The sequence below is a fragment of the Coregonus lavaretus genome, assembly GCF_964263955.1.
Source record: "Coregonus lavaretus genome assembly, chromosome: 20".
Lineage (NCBI taxonomy): Eukaryota > Metazoa > Chordata > Actinopteri > Salmoniformes > Salmonidae > Coregonus > Coregonus lavaretus.
Genome location: NC_140007.1, coordinates 33,409,484 through 33,434,483, shown reverse-complemented (window position 1 = coordinate 33,434,483; position 25,000 = coordinate 33,409,484). Strand labels below are relative to the sequence as shown.

Here is a 25,000-nt window from a genome sequence, read left to right as displayed (position 1 = left end):
AGACAGAGAAGAGGAGAGGGGGATGGGGAGGAGACGAGAGGAGGGAGGAGGAGAGGAGCGGGTTAATGACTGGTGTAATGGTACTTATATACAGTGGGGAAAAAAAGTATTTAGTCAGCCACCAATTGTGCAAGTTCTCCCACTTAAAAAGATGAGAGAGGCCTGTAATTTTCATCATAGGTACACGTCAACTATGACAGACAAAATGAGAAAAAAAAATCCAGAAAATCACATTGTAGGATGATGGTGTAAAATAAGTATTTGGTCAATAACAAAAGTTTCTCAATACTTTGTTATATACCCTTTGTTGGCAATGACACAGGTCAAACGTTTTCTGTAAGTCTTCACAAGGTTTTCACACACTGTTGCTGGTATTTTGGCCCATTCCTCCATGCAGATCTCCTCTAGAGCAGTGATGTTTTGGGGCTGTCGCTGGGCAACACAGACTTTCAACTCCCTCCAAAGATTTTCTATGGGGTTGAGATCTGGAGACTGGCTAGGCCACTCCAGGACCTTGAAATGCTTCTTACGAAGCCACTCCTTCGTTGCCCGGGCGGTGTGTTTGGGATCATTGTCATGCTGAAAGACCCAGCCACGTTTCATCTTCAATGCCCTTGCTGATGGAAGGAGGGTTTCACTCAAAATCTCACGATACATGGCCCCATTCATTCTTTCCTTTACACGGATCAGTCGTCCTGGTCCCTTTGCAGAAAAACAGCCCCAAAGCATGATGTTTCCAACCCCATGCTTCACAGTAGGCATGGTGTTCTTTGGATGCAACTCAGCATTCTTTGTCCTCCAAACATGACGAGTTGAGTTTTTACCAAAAAGTTATATTTTGGTTTCATCTGACCATATGACATTCTCCCAATCCTCTTCTGGATCATCCAAATGCACTTCAGACGGGCCTGGACATGTACTGGCTTAAGCAGGGGGACACGTCTCGCACTGCAGGATTTGAGTCCCTGGCGGCGTAGTGTGTTACTGATGGTAGGCTTTGTTACTTTGGTCCCAGCTCTCTGCAGGTCATTCACTAGGTCCCCCCGTGTGGTTCTGGGATTTTTGCTCACCGTTCTTGTGATCATTTTGACCCCACGGGGTGAGATCTTGCGTGGAGCCCCAGATCGAGGGAGATTATCAGTGGTCTTGTATGTCTTCCATTTCCTAATAATTGCTCCCACAGTTGATTTCTTCAAACCAAGCTGCTTACCTATTGCAGATTCAGTTTTCCCAGCCAGGTGCAGGTCTACAATTTTGTTTTTGGTGTCCTTTGACAGCTCTTTGGTCTTGGCCATTGTGGAGTTTGGAGTGTGACTGTTTGAGGTTGTGGACAGGTGTCTTTTATACTGATAACAAGTTCAAACAGGTGCCATTAATACAGGTAACGAGTGGAGGACAGAGGAGCCTCTTAAAGAAGAAGTTACAGGTCTGTGAGAGCCAGAAATCTTGCTTGTTTGTAGGTGACCAAATACTTATTTTCCACCATAATTTGCAAATAAATTCATTAAAAATCCTACAATGGGATTTTCTGGATTTTTTTTTCTCAATTTGTCTGTCATAGTTGACGTGTACCTATGATGAAAATTACAGGCCTCTCTCATCTTTTTAAGTGGGAGAACTTGCACAATTGGTGGCTGACTAAATACTTTTTTCCCCCACTGTATCTAACAACAGTAGCTCAGTGTATCAATCAACACTTTTCAGATTGCCTGACTCCTAGACCTTCTAATGGTGGTAACAGGTTTAGTAACAGGTTGACCAATATGTTGACCAATGCTGTTTTGAGCCCCACCCTGCTTTGAGCCCCCCATGTAATTCTGGCATTTATTCGTGTCACATATCAGTTTAGCAAACAATGTAAAAAAAAAAAAAAAACTTGACTTAATAAAGCAGCATACAAACTTGGTTTTGTGCCAACAAAGGGGTTAAATGTGTGTCCAAAAAAACTCTAATATTTCCTGAGCTTTCTTATATCTACTAGATATAGCATAGACACTTGAAAACCTTATTCCTTATGATACATTTTTTGACTGTCTTTTTTGCCATTTATAAATGTGTTATTCAATGTGTTTCTATGGACTATGGTAGTAAAGGCCAAATTCAATATGTTATCCCCCCCCAAAATATATATAAATTATATATACATCAAGCACGATCCAAAACGAACACTCTTAAAAGGATAAAAACATTCACACGCAACACCATGGGCCAGAAAAGGTTGAATGCATTGGCCATGCTGTCAATCCAGCAGAGAATGCCAGACTTTGATGACAAAGTAATTGAGAAGTTTTCCCAGAAGAAGGACCGCCACGCCACCATCCACAACAACGGTGAGTCCATATTGTATGCTGCTGCATAAGTGATGTAATATGCCAGGGAAATATATATACTGTTGCTAAGAAAGTAACACTAAAACGAAAAACTTCCCAGAAGCGGGTGGGCGGAGCAAGCAGAGCGAGGCGGGTGGGAAGGACAGGACAGGCAGAGCAGTGACTGTCATCTTTGCTGATAGCAATATTGTGTTTCCATAAGTGGATGAATTGGTCTAATTTAGCATGTATGTTAAAGCCTCAACTCTTAGCTACCTCTTCCAATTCAAATGAGCTTGAAAAAAAGTGAGTAATTAAATGTTTATTGTTTTGTGTGACTACAGCGCCAGCGATAATATGCTAAAATAGAGACACGTTCTAATTGAGCGAGGTGTTAAAGCGGACAACCCACCCGCCCGGATTCGGTTGGGTCATTATAATTCAAAACAATGCCTTCTAAAATAAATCACAATCATGCCTCGCACACTTGCCTTTGGTGAGTTTAGGCCATAAATGTATGTTGTGTAGTAAGCTGTTAGTAGCCTATGTGTCTCACCCTAAGAATTCTATTGCTTATATAGGTCTATCTCATTAGTATCTTATTCATCATTTCAGGCAATGTTAGAGTGATGCATTTAATTATCTCATGTGCTTTTCTCTGTGAGGAGGGGATACTATGTAATGTTGTTGGGTCTGTAACCACAATATGGTGTCAGAGCATTTCGTATTATTCTGTGCGTAAATCCGTGACACTCCATTTAGTATGATTTGTTGCCATGGTTTCAGGAGACAGCCATTATCTATGTGTAGTTAGAGGCTGACCTCTTGGCTCTCTCATTAGCTGAAGTGCATGCTTCTGAATGTTGACTACAGTACATACCCCCCTCTCTCCTCTCCTCCATCCCTCTCTCCCTCCCTCCACTAACCTGTCACTCACAGCCTCTCCACTGCTTTGTGTGGGATCACTCAGATTCCTAATGGGGTCTGTATGGAATGCACACAGACTAAACCAGGACACTCCAACCCTGTTACTGGAGAGCTACCGTCCTGTAGGTTTTCATTCCAACCCTAATCTAGCACACCTGATTCTAATAATTAACTGGTTGATTAACTGAATCAGTTACAACTGGGGTTGGAGTGAAAACCTACAGGCGGGAAGCTCTCCAGGCACAGGGTTGGAGAGTCCTGTACTAAACCCACAAACCCACACATACACCCACGCACGCATGCACACAGAGACACACACAGACACACAGACACACAGACACACAGACACACACACAATTATAGAGCCTTGTTCTTGCATCCCATCAGTGTGATGAGGCCTTGAATAGCACCCCAGAGCAGCTGAAGGCAGTACAGGCAGTCCTACAGCACTAGTTAGCCAGGTCTGTAAGCTAAGCCCTGTCCAAAGTGATGAAGTAGAGCAGACCTCAGTCAGTCAGTCAGTCAGTCTGCTAGTCAGTCAGTCTGTCAGTTAGTCAGTCAGTCAGTCTGCTAGTCAGTCAGTCTGTCAGTTAGTCAGTCTCCTAGTCAGTCAGTTTGCTAGTCAGTCAGTCAGTCTGTCAGTTAGTCAGTCTGCTAGTCAGTCTGTCAGTTAGTCAGTCTACTAGTCAGTCAGTCAGTCAGTCTGCTAGTCAGTCAGTCAGTCTGCTAGTCAGTCAGTCAGTCTGCTAGTCAGTCAGTCAGTCTGCTAGTCAGTCAGTCAGTCAGTCAGTCAGTCAGTCTGCTAGTCAGTCAGTCAGTCAGTCAGTTAGTCAGTCAGTCAGTCAGTCTGCTAGTCAGTCAGTCAGTCAGTCAGTCAGTCAGTCAGTCAGTCAGTCAGTCAGTCAGTCAGTCAGTCAGTCAGTCTGCTAGTCAGTCAGTCAGTCAGTATGCTAGTCAGTCAGTCAGACTGCTAGTCAGTCAGTCTGCTAGTCAGTCAGTCAGCACTCTCTATCTACTGCTACTGATGGAAATCACTGCTAACATACTATGTATAGACTATGCATAGACCACATAATAGAATAACATAGCAGCTGTGTTGATTTCCACACACCATCAATACACACTGGAATGCATGCACACACTATATACACACAAAGATCATTAGATCGTGGCAGCCCTATCCTGCAGTAGTTTGAGCAGACAGTGAGTGTGTGACCGTGATGTGAGCTCCATTGAGACACAGAGGTCTAAGGCACTACTTACCTCTAGGTCCTCTACCACCGCATGCCTCTCAGCCTCCCTCCGCTCTAGACTGGCAATTACGCTGTCGTCTCTGCCGCGGCTGGTTCCCCGACACACACACATGCACGTGCACATACACACTCTCTGTCACTGTCTCTCTCTCTGGCCCTGACAGGAGAGGCAGGCGACAGGGGGAGATTTCCACCCCTCTCCTTCCACCTCTCCCCTCCTCCCTAGGCTCAGTAGAGGTGTGGACGGAGGCTGGTTGATTGCTGCTCCTTCCCTCCAAGTACCATGTTTAAAGACACAGGGAGTGGAGAGAGAGAGACATCTCTAAAATGGGCATGTTCTCACACTCTCACTCCTTCCGTTACTGTTATCGGACAGAGAACCACCATACCCTTGGAGGGGTGAGAGGAGTTTAGATGAACAATATCAGATGCAAGCGAAAGGGAATGAAGGGATGGAGAGAAACAGAGAGAGAGAGAGAGAGAGAGAGAGAGAGAGAGAGAGAGAGAGAGAGAGAGAGAGAGAGAGAGAGAGAGAGAGAGAGAGAGAGAGAGAGAGAGAGAGAGAGAGAGAGAGAGATACTCTATGTATAGTGAATATTTGATGGTGTTTAATATAACAACAGGTCCACCATCCAAGTAGGTCTACAGCATCATCTGTTTGTTATGTCACAGGATGGGCTGTCTCCTTTCCTTTGATACATCTAATGTACTGTCTGTATTGCCTCAGCTGCTTGGATGGACTCCTGTCTGGGGACTCTGTGTACATGTATGTAGTCAGGCAGACTGCGCAAAGCTCCCAATACGCACAGATCACATCATCACACTCTGCCATCTTGAATGAAGAGTGATTACTGAGAACAGCCCTGAGCTGCGGAGCTGTGTTGAGCTACATGCTCATTTCCCTCCAGAACACCCAGATATTCAACAAGCTCTCACAGTCTCACTGCACAATTAGACGTTTATCTACGTTTCTCCAAACATCAGATTTTTTAAGTTGCTCCAAACTTCACATTTTGGAGGTATTTTTGACACCCTGGGTTGCTGCTGCTGCTCTGTATCGTTCCATTTCGGCAAACGTCAAATTTCTAATTTAAGGCTTAAGTTTAAGGTAAGGGTTAAGGTTTGGGATAAGGTTAAAACATAAAGTTTAGCCACTCATTCCGAATGGTTAAGGTAAGGGTTAAGGTTTGGGATAGGGTTAAAACATAAAGTTGAGCCACTCATTCCGAATGGTTAAAGTAAGGGTTAAGGTTTGGGATAGGGTTAAAACATAAAGTTTAGCCACTAATTCCGAATGGTTAAGGTAAGGGTTAAGGTTTGGGATAGGGTTAAAACATAAAGTTTAGCCACTCATTCCGAATGGTTAAGGTAAGGGTTAAGGTTTGGGATAGGGTTAAAACAAAAAATGTCCACCACTGTGATCAAACCCACAACCTTCTGATCCAGAGTCATGGATTATGCCTATCTGCCATCCCCGTCCACAATGTCCAAAACCCAGGCCTACTTGATGGTAATAGCTTTCACTGTTGCCCTTAGTGGCCGGTTTTGAAGGCCTTTGTCCTCAGGACATGGATAGACGTCCAATTTCGAAGTCAATCTTGAACAATCTCCCTGAGATATTGGTGCAAATTGAGCGTTTCAGACTCTTTGTTGCATGCTGCTGCCTTCCTGATGTGTGTGAATATCCATTTAAATGGAGGCAGCGGGAGGGAAAGATAGAGGAAGATAGAGCCTAACTACAGCAGAGGTTTTTAGTTATTCATTTATATATATATATATTTTTTAATTTCAAACAATAACAATCATACATAAACAAAAGACAATAAACAGACTCACACAAATTTCAACAAACATCAATGACATCACACCTGCTCAGACCCACATTTTCCCACCGCAACCTTACACATCACGTTTGTCTCACACGCATGTTTAGTTATTCAGACTGACTCATGTTGCATTTCTGAGGCACAAAAAGGGCTTTTGTGGTATCTGTCAGAGAGGAGCGATAGAGAGCAGAGGAAGAGGAGAGAAGAGATAGAAAGATAGAGAGTAATGGAAAGAGAGATGAAGGGAGTTGGAGGGAGGGAGAGAGAGAGATGGCAGGCTCCTCTAAAAGGATTCCTCTCATGGGGTACGAAATGGGTTTATTAATAATTGGCTTATGAGTAATACAATAATTGGATCCCCTCCTCCCTCCCACCCCCCTCCACCTTACTGCCCCTCCTCCATGTCTCTGGCTGTAAATTAAATGACAGCGATGGAGGGAGGGAGGAGGGAGACTGGGCGTAAGATAAAGCTGACATGATCCCGGCCTGGTTTCCATATCAAACCCATCTCCATGGTAATAATAATGCGGTAGGTAAATATGCCGTCATCATTAATAATAACGGTACTGTATCTCTGTATGGCTCAGATAGATACATGGCTCTATTGATACGTTGGGCATGTTTGTTGATCGAAATCTCATTAGCAGTTCATTTGGGAGAGAGATTGATGCAGTGCGGAACACAATGTTAACCTGGCCATTAGACACACAGAGAGACACCCTCAATACAGCCATTATCATCACTGGCCTAATTGTTGTTACCATTGGGAAACGAGTGGATATTTTATGCTTTCTGTGCTTGACATCATTCAGGAGCGCTCATTTGTGAGAGGCTACTGTAGAATATCTAGGACTGCATATAGGCTCCTGGAGTCTATAGGACTACACTTAGGCTTACTGGAATCTATAGGACTGCCATTCAAATCACATGATGGGTCAAAGTGTATCTTACTGTGGAAGACAGTGGCCATGTGCTAATTAGCAGTGTTGCCAATTAGCGGTAATGCAATAGATCAGACAAATCATTTGAAAGAGCATAATTTAAGAAACACTATTTAAGTGGCCCACGTCCCAAATCTGTTCCTCTGACCTAAAAATGTGGGCTGCATCCCAAACCCCTGAAGGAGGGCTTGGTGATGTAATAAGACTGTGTGTGTGGCTTGCCAGGGAGCTGAACAAGTCATTGGACAGCATTTACCATTTCTACTGGCTACCATGGTAGAGTGAAGGAACAGAGAGATTGTAAATTCCTCTTGTTGTCATTTAGCAGCCACTCTTATCCAGAGCAACTAGGGTTAAGTGCCTTGCTCAAGGGCACATCAACAGATTTTTCAGATATTAGAACCAGCAACCTTTCGGTTACTAGCCACTAGCCTACCTGCCGCCCAGGTAGTATGAAGTTGGGTATGAAGTGCCAACTCCTACACTATAGCTGATGCCCTGTAGGGCTGACTGAGGGGGTATATATGTAGATAGACAGTGTACCCACACAACGCCTCATCACTGACAGTGGTGTGTGTGTGTGTGCCGACAGCATTGCCCATCAAAGGTTGAGTCATGCTGTGCAGAGGGCCTTATCCTTCCATAGCCTGCAGCCGCCATGCAACCAAGCTTCTGTCAACCAATGAGATCCATGTACTAACTCTGGAAAACAAGGCTCATCCAATGAGATCCATGGACTGCTAATGGCCCTGTCTCTGACTTACATAAATATTACACTGAACAAAAATATAATCGCAACATGCAACAATTTCAAAATATTTTACTGAGTTACAGTTCATATAAGGAAATCAGTCAATTGAAATAAATTAATTCTAATCTATGGATTTCACATGACTGGGAATACAGATATGTATCTCTTGGTCACAGATACCTTAAAAAATAAAGTAGGGGAGTGTATCAGAAAACCAGTCAGTATCTGGTGTGACCACAGATCTCCTACTCCTTTGCATAGAGTTGATCAGGCTGTTGATTATGGCCTGTGAAATGTTGTCCCACTCCTCTTCAATGGCTGTGCGAAGTCGCTGGATAGTGGCGGGAACTGGAACATGCTGTCGTACACGTCAATCCAGAGCATCTCAAACATGCTCAATGGATGACATGTCTGGTGAGTATGCAGGCCATGGAATAACTGGAAAATGTTCAGCTTCCAGGAATTGTGTACAGATCCTTACGACATGGGGCCGTGCATTATCATGCTGAAACATGAGGTGAGAGCGGCGGATGAATGGCACGACAATGGGCCTCAGGATCTCATCACAGTATCTCATTCATTCAAATTGCCATTGATAAAATGCAATTGTTGTTCGTAGCTTATACCTGCCCATACCATTCCCCACCGCCACCATAGGGCACTCTATTCACAAAGTTGACATCAGCAAACTGCGCGCCCACACATGTGGAGGGTTAAGTACCTTGCCCAAAGACACATCAACAGGTTTTTCATCTTGTCGGCTCAGGTATTTGAACCAGTGACCTCTCGGTTACTGGCACACCGCTCTAACTACTAGGCTACCTGCCACCCAGTATTAGTATATATTAGTATGTGGCCATCCATCGGAAGTGACACCCCTTCATTCTGGGTGACCCCTCTACCCCTCCTCACCCTACACATCTCCATCTCCGGATCAAACCCGTAATGTGGTAAACATTGAGAAGGAAAAGCATCTTTAGAGTGATTAGGTAGGTAATCATGCAGGGGTTGCAGGGAAGAGACACTGGCACTAGACCGTCTACTGCTCTGAGTGGTTAAGACCATGGTCAGACCAGACCGCCAGTTAACCAACCTCTGTTGGTCCATTCAGGGCCGGTCAGAGCTGAAGAGCGCTTGAGATGATGAGCTTTCTTTGAACTGCAATCAAAACACTGCTCACTTTGTGGACCTGAGAATGTGGCATCAAATGCTCTCTCTCTCTCTCATTTTTTCTCTATTTTTCCCCCCTTCTTGATGCTTTCAATGGGCGCATACTGTCTGTAACAGCTGCTGGCAATTAAAGGACTGTGTGTGGAGTCTCGGGCCAGTGTGGAAGAAAGAAGGCAGGCTAGAAGAAAGAAAGAAGTGAAAGAAGATACGCCACTCCACTCCTCTCCTGGCCAGCCCTGCCTGCCTCTCTAGTCTGTCCTCATCACCAGAGCTGCCTAATGTGCTGCCATGTTCCTAATTAGCCACCTTAACATGCAGCGCTTCAATGGTGGCATAACAAATAGTAGAAAGACTAGAGGAAAAACAGTGTATTTGGAAGAAAAGAAAAGAAGAGAGAGCGTGAGAGAGAGAGAGAGAGAGAGAGAGAGACAGTGACAGTGACAGAGAGAGAGAGAGGATGAGAGAGAGGCGGGGAGAGTGAGAGAGAGACAGCGAGAGAGAGCATCTTAATAAGAGCCAGTACATCTCTACCCTAGCTGAGCCGAGCTCCATGGTGGCACAGACAGACATATGCTTTCAGGGGAAAATGAGCAAACATTGGAGAGAAGAAGGAAGGCTAATTTCATGAAGTCAACATTGATTTGGGGAAGAAAGTGTCCATGGTGGCCAGGCAGTCATAGTACTCAGATGCTGTTTAGTTGAAGGAGGTGGAGGGAGGATGATACAGATTGGGGGGAAACAGATCTTCATCTACAGCAGGTTTCAACAAGAGCCTCCTGTTCCAGTTGGCTATGGCCACCCTGAATCAACAGCCTCTTCTGGTCAACGGACCCCATAAGATGCATTATCAGACTAAACAACGACCTCTCTCACTGAGCACTGCATTACTAAATCTTAGCATTTCACTCCACTGTGTCTATGTACAGTAGATAAAGCAGGGCTGACAGGGGAGCGACCCCCCTCTGGCACTGGGTCAAAGACAGACTGGGATTAGCTCCAGAGACAGCATGGCACAGGGCAGGGCAGCGAGCAGGGCAGAGTAGGGCAGGTAGCAGGGCAGAGTAGGGCAGGGAACAGGGCAGAGTAGCGCAGGGCAGAGAGCAGGGCAGAGTAGGGCAGGGAACAGGGCAGAGTAGGGCAGGGAACAGGGCAGAGTAGCGCAGGGCAGGGTAGGGCAGGGAACAGGGCAGAGTAGCGCAGGGCAGAGAGCAGGGCAGAGTAGCGCAGGGCAGGGCAGAGAGCAGGGCAGAGTAGGGCAGGTAGCAGGGCAGAGTAGGGCAGGTAGCAGGGCAGAGTAGGGCAGGTAGCAGGGCAGAGTAGGGCAGAGAGCAGGGCAGAGTAGGGCAGGTAGCAGGGCAGAGTAGGGCAGGTAGCAGGGCAGAGTAGGGCAGGTAGCAGGGCAGAGTAGCGCAGGTAGCAGGGCAGAGTAGGGCAGGTAGCAGGGCAGAGTAGGGCAGGTAGCAGGGCAGAGTAGGGCACCATAGTGTTAGACAGCAGATGGTGATCTGACGTGATATCAGGGCCTGACCTCTTCACCCCAGATGCAGTACACACACACACCATAACACCACAAAAACAGCTGCTTCTCAGTCCTGCCCAGCTGCCCTCTCAGTCACAATGCTAAAATCCACCATCTCCCCCCCCAGCAACATCTCAGCATCATCAGGATAAACAGTTACACAACACAGAGTGAGCAGGATTATCAGCAGCACCCAGTCTACAGAGGAATGAGTGTGATTACAATCAGAGGCCACTGAACCCACTGAGGTTAATTCTAATGGCCTGCTAAATGATCTCAGTGAAGGCATGCTACCCCCAAAATAATAGAGGGTGTTACCGTCGCCCCAGAACACCCTGCCTGCATCACTGCATGGAGGAGAGCAAATGCTGAATTACCTTGTCGCCAGGCAATTATTTGTCCTGTCCCAGCATTGGAGTGATGTAAATTACTTTAAGTGCACTTTGCAGGGGCTGCCATTACAATAATGATGATTGCAGCTAGCGGCTCTGACACACACATTCAGCTATAGCTTCTTCTTCACAGTGTGGTCTGTGATTAGCTGGGCTATGCATCAAATACAGAATAGAAAGAAGAGAGAGAGAGAACACCACTCCTCCGCTCAATCCATCTAACCACAGCCACTTCAACTCCATTTATTTGTTTTCATCACTAAGTCTGACATGTATCTGGAAATCTACCAGTGCTGCTTTTCACTACCACTCAGTCTCTCCCTCTCTCCGACTCCCTTTCTCCATCTCTCTATCTGTCTGTCTCTCTCGCTCCTCTCTCCTCTCTCTCTCTGTCTTTCTCTCTCTCAGTCTCTCCCTCTCTCCTCTCTCTCTGTCTTTCTCTCTCTCAGTCTCTCCCTCTCTCTCTCTCTCCGTCCGTCTCTCTATCTGTCTGTCTCTCTCGCTCCTCTCTCCTCTCTCTCTGTCTTTCTCTCTCTGTCTCTCCTGAGTCTCTGCGCTGTCTTGAGTTCTAAATGGTCTTGCAGTAACGGCTAATCGCCAGCAGGTGTCACTCTTGGATTCTATGGCTCAGCGCACGGTAGTGACTCCTCTATAGGTTGGTGAAGAAGAGAGCTGTGACTTCAGAGCGCGGTGGTGACTCTTCTATAGGTTGGTGAAGCAAAGAGCTGTGACCTCAGAGCGCAGTGGTGACTCCTCTATAGGTGAGTGAAGCAGAGTTCAGAGAGCTGTGACCTCAGTTGTATCACAGCAGACCACCTGCCACTCAACACCAGACACGAGACAGACGCCTGGCTCTGAACCTGTTCTATAGCTGAAAGGCATCAGTTACTTAAAAGCGCCACATACAAACAGGTTAGCCTCTGTAGCCTTTCATTTATTGTTTGTTATCACACTGTTATAAACCATCACATCAATTGCTTTGGCTTGTAGGCTAATGGCACTAACACACTAGAGCAAATGATGGGGAGGTTCTAAGCACCTCTGATCAGAATGTGTGTTAGTATGTTTAGCTAACTGTGACACTGGGAGCAGAGGTTGCTGAGGGTCACAGTGGGCTTTGTGTCAGCCAATGAACAGCCAGGTAGACGTGTACACTGAGCAGTGGACATAGAGATGAGGGTTGAGAGGTGAAAGTGTGGTGGTTGTGTGGTGAATACTCACATGTTGTGTAGGACACACCAGCCACAGTGGGGGTCACCGGAGCTCAGGCACTCTCCACACGTCCCGTACTGATCACATGACTCTATAGGGACCTGTGTCACCTGAAAGGAACACACAGCAGGGTTACCATACATTTGCTATCTTAAAACCTTTACTGCAGTGGGCTAAATCAGGCTCACACAGAGTGTTTCTTGGTAGTCTTAAACAAATCTACTTTGAAACAAAAGTATACACCTTACACACATGGTTATGGGCTTAAAAAAAGGAGACACCTGTACCAAGTCAGATAAAGAGTTGAAATGTATTACATTTTGAGTTTGCATCCCAATATTACACTTTATATAAATCACAGAATACTGAAATATACAAAACTGTTTGACATAGAAACACTGGATTTCTGGCATAAAAAAAAAAAGAATGTTAAGTAATTATGCAATTACGAACAATATTAATAACATTCCATCCATGAGGCCACTAGAGGGCGATTTGGTAATTGGACTGCAGGAAAGGCGTACATTACATCACAAGTCAGATGTGACGTAGCAAGCCACTGTGTATCGGGACATGAAGCCTGCATTAGGGCAGGGAATTGCCAGGGACCTCGCGATACGATATTATCATCACACTTAGATGCCAACACGATTTGTATTGCGATTCTCACAATTCTATAAGTATTGCGATTCAATACTGCAATTTTATTGCAATTTGATGTTCCAAACATATTGCTCACTATATGTCTACTGCAGAGGGACAAGAGAGAGCATGAGAAAGTTATCATCAGTAATGGAAATAAAAGTGCTGAAAACATATTGGATCACTATTTAAAAAGAAGATGGAGAACAAGCTATAGGATGAAAAATACCGGCATTTTGGTGCTGGTACAGCCGACTAGCGCTATCTAGCAAAATAAATAAATATATATATATATATATATATATATATATAGACATAGACTGAGTATACAAAACTTTAGGAACACCTTCCTAATATTGAGTTGCACCCTACCCCCCTCCCTTTTTGCCCTCAAAACAGCCTCAATTCCTCAGGGCATGGACTCTACAAGGTGTTGAAAGCGTTCCAAAGGAATGCTGGCCAATGTTGACTCCAATGCTTCCCACAGTTGTGTCAAGTTGGCTGGGTGGTGGACCATTCTTGATACATAAGGAAAACAGTTGAGCGTGAAAAACCCAGCAGCGTTGCAGTTCTTGACAAAAAACGGAGTGCTGGCACCAACTATCATACCCCGTTCAAAAGCACTTAAATGTTTTGTCTTGCCCATGCACCCTCTGAATGGTACACATACACAATCCATGTTTCAATTGTCTAAAGGCTTAAAAATCCTTATTTAACCTGTCTCCTCCCCTTCATCTACACTGATTGAAGGGCATTTAACAAGTGACATCAACAAGGGATCATAGCTTTCACCTGGATTCAGCTGGTTAGTCTATGTCATGGAAAGAGCAGGTGTTCTTAATGTTTTTTATGCTTATATATATATATATATATATATATATATATATATATATATATATACAGTACCAGTCAAAAGTTTGGACACACCTACTCATTCAAGGGTTTTTCTTTATTTGTACTATTTTCTACATTGTAGAATAATAGTGAAGACATCAAAACTATTAAATAACACATATGGAGTCATGTAGTAATCAAAAACGTGTTAAACAAATCAAAATATATTTTAGATTTGAGATTCTTCAAAGTAGCCACCCTTTGCCTTGATGACAGCTTTGCACACTCTTGGCATTCTCTCAACCAGCTTCACCTGGAATCCTCTGTTGCTCAGCTGGTAGAGCACGGCGCTTGTAACGCCAAGGTAGTGGGTTCGATCCCCGGGACCACCCATACACAAAAATGTATGCACGCATGACTGTAAGTCGCTTTGGATAAAAGCGTCTGCTAAATGGCATATTATTATTATTATTATTTTCCAACAGTCTTGAAGGAGTTCCCACATATGCTGGGCACTTGTTGGCTGCTTTTCCTTCACTCTGTGATCCAACTCATCCCTAACCATCTCAATTGGGTTGAGGTTGGGTATTTGTGGAGGCCACGTCATCTGATGCAGCACTCCATCACTCTCCTTCTTAGTCAAATAGCCCTTACACAGCCTGGAGGTGTATTGGGTCATTGTCCAGTGTCTAATCTCCATTGCTCGTGTTTCTTGGCCCAAGCAAGTCTCTTCTTATTATTGGTGTCCTTTAGTAGTGGTTTCTTTGCAGCAATTTTACCATGAAGGCCTGATTCATGCAGTCTCCTCTGAACAGTGGATGTTGAGATGGCGGCCAGGCAGCTATAGGAGGCCAGAAAGCTATAGGCCAGGCAGCTATAGGAGGCCAGGCAGCTATAGGAGGCCAGAAAGCTATAGGAGGCCAGAAAGCTATAGGCCAGGCAGCCAGGAGGCCAGGCAGCTATAGGAGGCCAGGCAGCTATAGGAGGCCAGGCAGCTTTAGGAGGCCAGAAAGCTATAGGCCAGGCAGCCAGGAGGCCAGGCAGCTATAGGAGGCCAAAAAGCTATAGGCCAGGCAGCCAGGAGGCCAGGCAGCTATAGGAGGCCAGGCAGCTATAGGAGGCCAGGCAGCTATAGGAAGCCAGGCAGCTTTCGGAGGCCAGGCAGCTATAGGAGGCCAGGCAGCTATAGGAGGCCAGGCAGCTATAGGAAGCCAGGCAGCTATAGGAGGCCAGGCTGCTATAGGAGGCCAGGCAGCTATAGTAAGCCAGAAAGCTTTAGGAGGCCAGGCAGCTATAGGAGGCCAGGCAGCTATAGGAGGCCAAGCAGCTATAGGAGGCCAGGCAGCTATAGGAGGCCAGGCAGCTATAGGAGTGAACAGGGGAGAACAGAGGAGTGAGGACAGCTGGGGCCAGCTGGCCAGGCACCACTCTACCAGCACATCACATAGCCTTTTGTGTGGCCGAGTGCATCTGTCCACCTAGGTAGAGCCTGTACAAACTCACTGTAAAGAAAACACACACTAAAACACTATGTAAAGAAAACACACATTAAAACACTCTGTCTGTAAAGATAACACACACTAAAACATACTCTGTAAAGACAACACACACTAAAACATACTCTGTCTGTAAAGAAAACACACTCAGACACACAGATCTGTGTGTGAAAGGCTCCTATACATTACATACACACAGACTGACAGACATACCAAGAGATTCATTCTGACTTTCCCTCTCAAAATGCCCATTCTATTGGCATACTCAGTGATTTCTTTCTGCCAATACATCCCTGGATGCTGCCATTTTTTTCCAATGTATCCTGAAAAACATAACGCAAATTCTCAAAACATGATTCACACAACTGTGAACTCTAAGCACACTTCCACAAGGGGTCAAACTCAGCTGACCTCCCTCTCCAAGCCTGACCGCTTAACTTCAATTACTCTGTTTCCGTGTCTGGTCATGTCTTGGTGTGTTTGGTAATGGCATTCTTTGGAACGGCAGCACAGGCAGGTAAATAGGTGTGATCCAGGCTCTGCTCCACCACTAAATGCATCACCAAGTCACTTAGCTAGACCTGCTTTACTAATGCATTTTAATGAATTTTTACTGGCTCTGGGAATCAACACCCCCATACCATCGCCTACATACACTATATATACAAAAGTATGTGGACACCCCTTCAAATTAGTGGATTCGGCTATTTTAACCACACCAGTTGCTGACAGGTGTATAAAATCGAGCACACAGCCATGCAATCTCCATAGACAAACATTGGCAGTAGAATGGCCTTACTGAAGAGCTCAGTGACTTTCAACGTGGCACCGTCATAGGATGCCACCTTTCCAACAAGTCAGTTCGTGAAATGTCTGCCCTGCTAGAGCTTCCCCGGTCAACTGTGAGTGATGTTATTGTGAAGTGGAAATGTCTAGGAGCAACAATGGCTCAGCTGCGAAGTGGTAGGCCAAACAAGCTCACAGAACGGGACATCCGAGTGCTGAAGCGCGTAGCATGTAACAATCGCCTGTCCTCGGTTGCAACACTCACTAGCGAGTTCCAAACTGCCTCTGGAAGCAAAGTCAGCACAATAACTGTTCGTCGGGAGCTTCATGAAATGGGTTTCCATGGCCGAGCAGTAGTACACAAGCCTAAGATCACCATGCGCAATGCCAAGCGTCGGCTGGAGTGGTGTAAATCTTGCCGCCATTGAAATCTTGCCGCCATTGGACCAGCGTCGGCTGGAGCAGTGGAAATGCGTTCTCTGGAGTGATGAATCACGCTTCACCATCTGGCAGTCCGACGGACGAATCTGGGTTTGGCTGATGCCAGGAGAACGCTACCTGCCCGAATGCATAGTGCCAACTGTAAAGTTTGGTGGAGGAGGAATAATGGTCTGGGGCTGTTTTTCATAGTTTGGCTAGGCCCCTTAGTTCCAGGTAAGGGGAATCTTAATGCTACAGCATGCAATGACATTCTAGACGAGATCGGTGTGGAAGAACTTGACTGGCCTGCACAGAGCCCTGACCGCAACCCCATCAAACACCTTTGGGATGAATTGGAACGCCGACTGTGAGCCAGGCCTAATCACCCAACATCAGTGCCCGACCTCATTAATGTTCTTGTGGCTGAATGGAAGCAAGTCCCCACAGCAATGTTCCAACATCTAGTGGAAAGCCTTCCCAGAAGAGTGGAGGCTGTTATAGCAGCAAAGGGGGGACCAACTCCATATTAATGCCCATGATTTTGGAATGAGATGTTCGACAAGCAGGTGTCCACATACCTTTGGTCATGTAGTGTACAATCTCATACACACATTGTGCACAGCAGTGACACATTACTAGGCTACTGCCTTGCTATCGCCACTTCAGTATTTGCATAAGCAGATATTTTGCATAGGAAACAAATACTATTGCACTTGTTTATAGCGCTCTTAATGATTTACATCTACACATAGCTACAGAAACACTCTGTGCCTGCTGTGACTACTGACCCCCACACACACAGCCCTAGTCCAGGCGGTAAAACACACACATCTGCGCCACGGAGGTGCCACATAGTATCACGTCCCTTCTGTGAGGGTACTGTACAGAACAAAGCATTGTGGTCTACATGCTAGGGACAGACCTATCTTACTGCTGCATGTCCCTCTCTCTTTTTTTTCCCCAATCTTTCCCAATTCGATACGTATCTAGATACATGGGCTCCAACACGATACAGGAACTATATATTTTAGTTTGAAACGATTTGATGCGATTCGGTTCGATACGATACGATTCGATACACTAACATTTATTGCATAAACACATTCCTTTTCCTTATTTTCCATTTTCACTGAACAAAAATATAAACGCAACATGCAACAACAAAAATATAAACGCAACATGCAACAATTTCAAATGTTGTTTTACAGTTCATATAAGGAAATCAGTCAATTTAAATAAATGCATTAGGCCCTTTTTTGATTGACGACCCCACTTTGAAAATTTGCGCGACCTCAACCATGTGAAATAAATTATGTAATTAACAGCCAATGTTTACTTTTTTACTTGGGGCTATGGCAGTCAATTCAAAAACATTCTAACAGTATTTCTGATTGTCTTCTCAACTCACCATCATATACTTTTAATGTGAGGCTATGACAGTCCATTGCAAATTAGTCTGACATAATGTCTCTTATCTTACCATCACTAATGAGATGGGTGTGGCTTGATGCATGTCGTGTTGGAGCTTCTCAAAGTCAGGGGGCGTGGTCGACAGTGCGCACCTCATCTCTGCTGTCACATCCAACCTGGATCGATATTTGGTTTTAATGCTGACGAGAGCACTGAAACCAGCTTCACACAGATAAGAGCTGGCGAAGGTGGTGCTTTCAAGACAACTGGGAAATCGGAAAAATACGAGGTCAAATCATGACGTCAGTGATCTTTAGGTCGGAAAGTCAGAGCTTTAGAAAGACGCCTGAGTTCCCGAATTGGAATTCCGAGTTGAAGGACCGTTTTAAAATGATTTTTCCCAGTCGAAGTTCCCAGTTGTCTTGAACGCACTGAAGTCGAAAGTCTGAGATTTCCAAGTTCCCAGTTCCAAGTTCTCAGTTGTTTTGAACGTGGCATTAATGCTCAGAGGGAGACGGCAGGGTATTTATTCCCTTTGAGTCAGGAACCAAAACTCCTCTGTAGCGACCCGTGAATGCATTTGGTCACATGACAACTTTATCAGCTGTTTGATTTCACTTACCGGCATTTCAACTGAGCCAGTATCACAGTCAAATGGATTGGGAAGTAGGTCTCAAAGTGCTCTTCCAAGCGTTGGAGGTGAGCAGTCATCACTCGTGTGGGACACTTAGTGATGCTGTTTTCTGTTAGAAACATGCACAGCTGAGGGAAGGGAGTATGGACTCTCTCTCCAATAAGAATTATTTCCTCTGAATCCACTGATTCGGTCACTCATCTGTAGAATGTTTTTGTATTTCTCCTGCATGCTTGCGTTATTTAAGTTTCCCAAATATATCTGTTACAAAGGCAAGGAGACACGTTTTCTTTTCATTACACAGAAAGTCAACCAAGTCTGTTTTTTTTTTTTTTTACATTGATTGTGAATTAAAACACTTCCTCTCTCAATGCGAAAAATCTTTCCAACACAATAACATAAAATTATCTGGCAACAGATCTGGTGGACATTCCTGCAGTCAGCATGCCAATTGCACGCTCCCTCAAAACATGAGACATCTGTGGCATTGTGTTGTGTGACAAAACTGTACATTTTAGAGTGGGCCTTTATTGTCCCCAGCACAAGGTGCACCTGTGTAATGATCATGCTGTTTAATCAGCTTCTTGATATGCCACACCTGTCAGGTGGATATTATCTTGGCAAAGCATTTCGCTACACCTGCAATAACATCTGCTAAACATGTGTATGTGACAAATACAATTGTATTTTATTTGATGCTCACTAAAAGGGATCTAAACAAGTTTGTGCACAACATTTGAGAGAAATAAGGTTTTTGTGCGTATGCAAAATTTCTGGGATCTTTTATTTCAGCTCATGAAACATGGGACCAACACTTTACATGTTGCGTTTATATTTTTGTTCAGTATAAATAAAAATATGCTGCTGATGGAGCTAATGAACTGGGCCTCTCTGAGCTGGATCTGTCTGAGCTGACTTCTGTGTGTATGTATGTATGTATGTATGTATGTATGTATGTATGTATGTATGTATGTATGTATGTATGTATGTATGTATGTATGTATGTATGTATGTATGTATGTCCTATGTAGACACCTGATCTGAGCCATAAGGGAGACTAGGCATCTACCACCCCACTACCACTATCAGATAAGGGGGGCAATGTAGCCTGTGTTTTTTGTCCCCCACTTTGGTCGTGAAATCCCCATCACCCCCTAATTACCTTGTCATTTTTGCAGATTAAGTATTTCAGCTAGCAATGTATCAAAATGTATCGTTTACAAATTAGCTATGACATAGCCAACTAATATATAGAAAATCTTTGGATTTCACCCTGTTTGGAAGTTTTTACGGAGTGATCTTCTCTTCTTCTTTCGCTTTGGCCATTGGTCATCCTTGAGATGTTTCTACAACTTGATTGGAGTCCACCTGTGCTAAATTCAAATGATTGGACATGATTTGGAAAGGCACACACCTGTCTACAGTGGCTTGCGAAAGTATTCACCCCCCTTGGCATTTTTCCTATTTTGTTGCCTTACAACCTGGAATTAAAATGACTTTTTGGGGGGTTTGTATCATTTGATTTACACAACATGCCTACCACTTTGAAGATGCAAAATATTTTTTTTTGTGAAACAAACAAGAAATAAGACAAAAAAACTGAAAACTTGAGCGTGCATAACTATTCACCCCCCCAAAGTCAATACTTTGTAGAGCCACCTTTTGCAGCAATTACAGCTGCAAGTCTCTTGGGGTATGTCTCTATAAGCTTGGCACGTCTAGCCACTGGGATTTTTTCCCATTCTTCAAGGCAAAACTGCTCCAGCTCCTTCAAGTTGGATGGGTTCTGCTGGTGTACAGCAATCTTTAAGTCATACAACAGATTCTCAATTGGATTGAAGTCTGGGCTTTGACTAGGCCATTCCAAGACATTTCAATGTTTCCCCTTAAACCACTCGAGTGTTACCTCCGTCCCAGTCTTCAGACCCCTTTACCTTTACTTTTTCCACATTTTGTTACGTTACAGCCTTATTCTAAAATGGATTAAGTTGTTATTTCCCCCTCATCAATCTACACACAATACCCCATAATGACAAAGCAAAAACAGGTTTTTAGACATTTTTGCTAATTTATTAAAAATAAAAAACAGAAATATCACATTTACATAAGTATTCAGACCCTTTAATCAGGACTTTGTTGAAGCACCTTTGACAGTGATTACAGCCTCAAGTCGTCTTGGGTATGACACTCTAATCTTGGCACACATGTATTTGGGGAGTTTCTCCCATTCTTCTCTGCAGATCCTCTCAAGCTCTGTCAGGTTGGATGTGGAGCATCGCTGCACATGATCTGTCACATGATCTCAGTATATATACACCTGTTCTGAAAGGCATCTGCAACACCACTACGCAAGGAGCACCACCAAGAAAGCGGCACCATGAAGACCAAGGAGCTCTCCAAACAGGTCAGGGACAAAGTTGTGGAGAAGTACAGATCAGGGTTGGGTTATAGAAAAATATCCGAAACTTTGAACATCCCACGGAGCACCATTAAATCCATTATTAAAAAATTGAAAGAATATGGCACCACAACAAACCTGCCAAGAGAGGGCCGCCCACCAAAACTCACGAACCAGGCAAGGAGGGCATTAATCAGAGAGGCAACAAAGAGACCAAAGATAACCCTGAAGGAGCTGCAAAGCTCCACAGCGGAGATTGGAGTATCTGTCCATAGGACCACTTTAAGCCGTACACTCCACAGAGCTGGGCTTTACTGAAGAGTGGCCAGAAAAAAGCCATTGCTTAAAGAAAAAAATAAGCAAACACATTTGGTGTTCGCCAAAAGGCATGTGGGAGACTCCCCAAACATATGGAAGAAGATACTCTGCTCAGATTAGACTAAAATTGAGCTTTTTGGCCATCAAGGAAAACGCTATGTCTGGCGCAAACCCAACACCTCTCATCACCCAGAGAACACCATCCCCACAGTGAATCATGGTGGTGGCAGCATCATGCTGTGGGGATGTTTTTAATCGGCAGTGACTGGGAAACTGGTCAGAATTGAAGGAATGATGGATGGTGCTAAATACAGGGAAATTCTTGAGGGAAACCTGTTTCAGTCTTCCAGAGATTTGAGACTGGGACGGAGGTTCACCTTCCAGCAGGACAGTGACCCTAAGCATACTGCTAAAGCAACACTTGAGTGGTTTAACGGGAAACATTTAAATATCTTGGAATGGCCTAGTCAAAGCCCAGACTTCAATCCAATTGAGAATATGTGGTGTGACTTAAAGATTGCTGTACACCAGCAGAACCCATCCAACTTGAAGGAGCTGGAGCAGTGGCTAGATGTGCCAAGCGTTTAGAGACATACCCCAAAATAATTGCTGCAAAAGGTGGCTCTACAAAGTATTGACTTTGGGGAGGTGAATAGTTATGCATGCTGAAGTTTTCTGTTTTTTTGTCTTATTTCTTGTTTGTTTCACAATAAAAAATATTTTGCATCTTCAAAGTGGTAGGCATGTTGTGTAAATCAAATGATACAACCCCCCATAAAATCCATTTTAATTCCAGGAAAAATGCCAAGGGGAGTGAATACTTTCGCAAGCCACTGTATATCCCTACTAAAGAGTCTTCCAGCTGGGAGGCCAGTATGAAAATGTATGCACTCACTAACTGTAAGTCGCTCTGGAAAAGAGGCGTCTGCTAAATGACTAAAATGTAAAATGTAAATGTATGTCAATCAGCCTGTTCACCTATGGCCTAGTGGAATGCTCCTCTCACACGTGTCTCTCCTAGGGTGTCTTCTATACACAGACACGAAGACCACATACTGTCCGGCATATCTCCACAGAGCACAGGGACACATGAAGGAAAGGCTTTTCAAAATGCACAGGATTTCAGCTTTACAACCTGGGTAAGTAAACAACATGGTCACAACCAACACGGATCCACCCATTATCCTTCCAACATTATCCTTACAACTACAGTATATTTTATTTGAAAGCATCCAGTATAACATACAAAGAGACCCAGCGTTTCTGACAGACAAAGCCAACCTCTCTCTATTCAGCCCTGTCTCTTTCTGTCTCTCTCTTCAGATCGATGGTCAGTGTGAAACTGGGGGCCCACTGGGAGGGAGGGGCAGAGTAACACCCCAGTTGGGGCTTTTAAGAGCCCCTGTGTTCCCCAAACACAGGCCTGTTGTACGGCATTATCACCCTGGGCTGGGTTAGGGGCTGGGTAAGGTTAGGAGGCAGGGGTTGGGCCCCTATACAGTGGGGGAAAAAAGTATTTAGTCAGCCACCAATTGTGCAAGTTCTCCCACTTTAAAAGATGAGAGAGGCCTGTAATTTTCATCATAGGTACACGTCAACTATGACAGACAAAATGAGAAAAAAAATCCAGAAAATCACATTGTAGGATTTTTAATGAATTTATTTGCAAATTATGGTGGAAAATACGTTTTTGGTCAATAACAAAAGTTTCTCAATACTTTGTTATATACCCTTTGTTGGCAATGACACAGGTCAAACGTTTTCTGTAAGTCTTCACAAGGTTTTCACACACTGTTGCTGGTATTTTGGCCCATTCCTCCATACAGATCTCCTCTAGAGCAGTGATGTTTTGGGGCTGTCGCTGGGCAACACAGACTTTCAACTCCCTCCAAAGATTTTCTATGGGGTTGAGATCTGGAGACTGGCTAGGCCACTCCAGGACCTTGAAATGCTTCTTACGAAGCCACTCCTTCGTTGCCCGGGCGGTGTGTTTGGGATCATTGTCATGCTGAAAGACCCAGCCACGTTTCATCTTCAATGCCCTTGCTGATGGAAGGAGGTTTTCACTCAAAATCTCACGATACATGGCCCCATTCATTCTTTCCTTTACACGGATCAGTCGTCCTGGTCCCTTTGCAGAAAAACAGCCCCAAAGCATGATGTTTCCACCCCCATGCTTCACAGTAGGTATGGTGTTCTTTGGATGCAACTCAGCATTCTTTGTCCTCCAAACACGACGAGTTGAGTTTTTACCAAAAAGTTCTATTTTGGTTTCATCTGACCATATGACATTCTCCCAATCCTGTTCTGGATCATCCAAATGCACTCTAGCAAACTTCAGATGGGCCTGGACATGTACTGGCTTAAGCAGGGGGACACGTCTGGCACTGCAGGATTTGAGTCCCTGGCGGCGTAGTGTGTTACTGATGGTAGGCTTTGTTACTTTGGTCCCAGCTCTCTGCAGGTCATTCACTAGGTCCCCCCGTGTGGTTCTGGGATTTTTGCTCACCGTTCTTGTGATCATTTTGACCCCACGGGGTGAGATCTTGCGTGGAGCCCCAGATCGAGGGAGATTATCAGTGGTCTTGTATGTCTTCCATTTCCTAATAATTGCTCCCACAGTTGATTTCTTCAAACCAAGCTGCTTACCTATTGCAGATTCAGTCTTCCCAGCCTGGTGCAGGTCTACAATTTTGTTTCTGGTGTCCTTTGACAGCTCTTTGGTCTTGGCCATAGTGGAGTTTGGAGTGTGACTGTTTGAGGTTGTGGACAGGTGTCTTTTATACTGATAACAAGTTCAAACAGGTGCCATTAATACAGGTAACGAGTGGAGGACAGAGGAGCCTCTTAAAGAAGAAGTTACAGGTCTGTGAGAGCCAGAAATCTTGCTTGTTTGTAGGTGACCAAATACTTATTTTCCACCATAATTTGCAAATAAATTCATTAAAAATCCTACAATGTGATTTTCTGGAGAAAAAAAAATCTCAATTTGTCTGTCATAGTTGACGTGTACCTATGATGAAAATTACAGGCCTCTCTCATCTTTTTAAGTGGGAGAACTTGCACAATTGGTGGCTGACTAAATACTTTTTTCCCCCACTGTAGCTATCCACCTGTCCCAGGCTCTGTAGTGAGGCCCGCAGCACACAAAGGGAGCCATTGACACGTAAGTCGGGGCGTCAACAGCGGCTGCACTGTGCACAGGGGTCTTCACGCTCACTCCCGTTACATTAACCCCCCATCACACACACACACAGGGTAGCTCAGATGGACTGGCCGTTAGAAGGTGGGGTGTGTTAAATGAACCCTGTCTGTCAGTCAGTCAGTCCCATGCCTCCAGTGCTCCAGGACAAACAGGTGGCAGGCTGGAATGACTTTCACACAAAACAGACTGCTGGACACATCAGTAACACCACCACACACACAGACTGACTACTAACACACACACACACACACCGACACGCGCACACACGCACACACACATACACACACACACACTCTCACACACACACACACACACACACACACACACACACACACACACACACACACACACACACACACACACACACACACACACACACTAAGAGATCTGGAGGAGAAAGGAGTAGAGCAGAAGGAAGAGGAAGAAGGAAGAGGAAGGTGTACAGTACACACAGCCCCAACTGTATGATGTCGGTATCATCTCTCCATAGTTTTCTCCCCACATGGTGAAACCAATAAAACTCTTTACTTTCCCTGACTGAGGCAGATCCATTTCTA

The 25,000-nt window shown here is 44.7% G+C and overlaps 1 protein-coding gene across 1 annotated transcript in view; it reads right to left on the bottom strand.

Moving 5' to 3' along the window:
• LOC311148133 (plexin-A2-like) overlaps window positions 1-25,000 on the bottom strand; it is a 212,543-nt gene that overhangs the window by 107,764 nt on the left and 79,779 nt on the right. Inside the window, exon 6 of the mRNA XM_084185028.1 lies at window positions 12,310-12,410. Coding sequence (XP_084041154.1) covers window positions 12,310-12,410 — 101 coding nt within the window. The remainder of the gene's footprint in view (window positions 1-12,309; window positions 12,411-25,000) is intronic.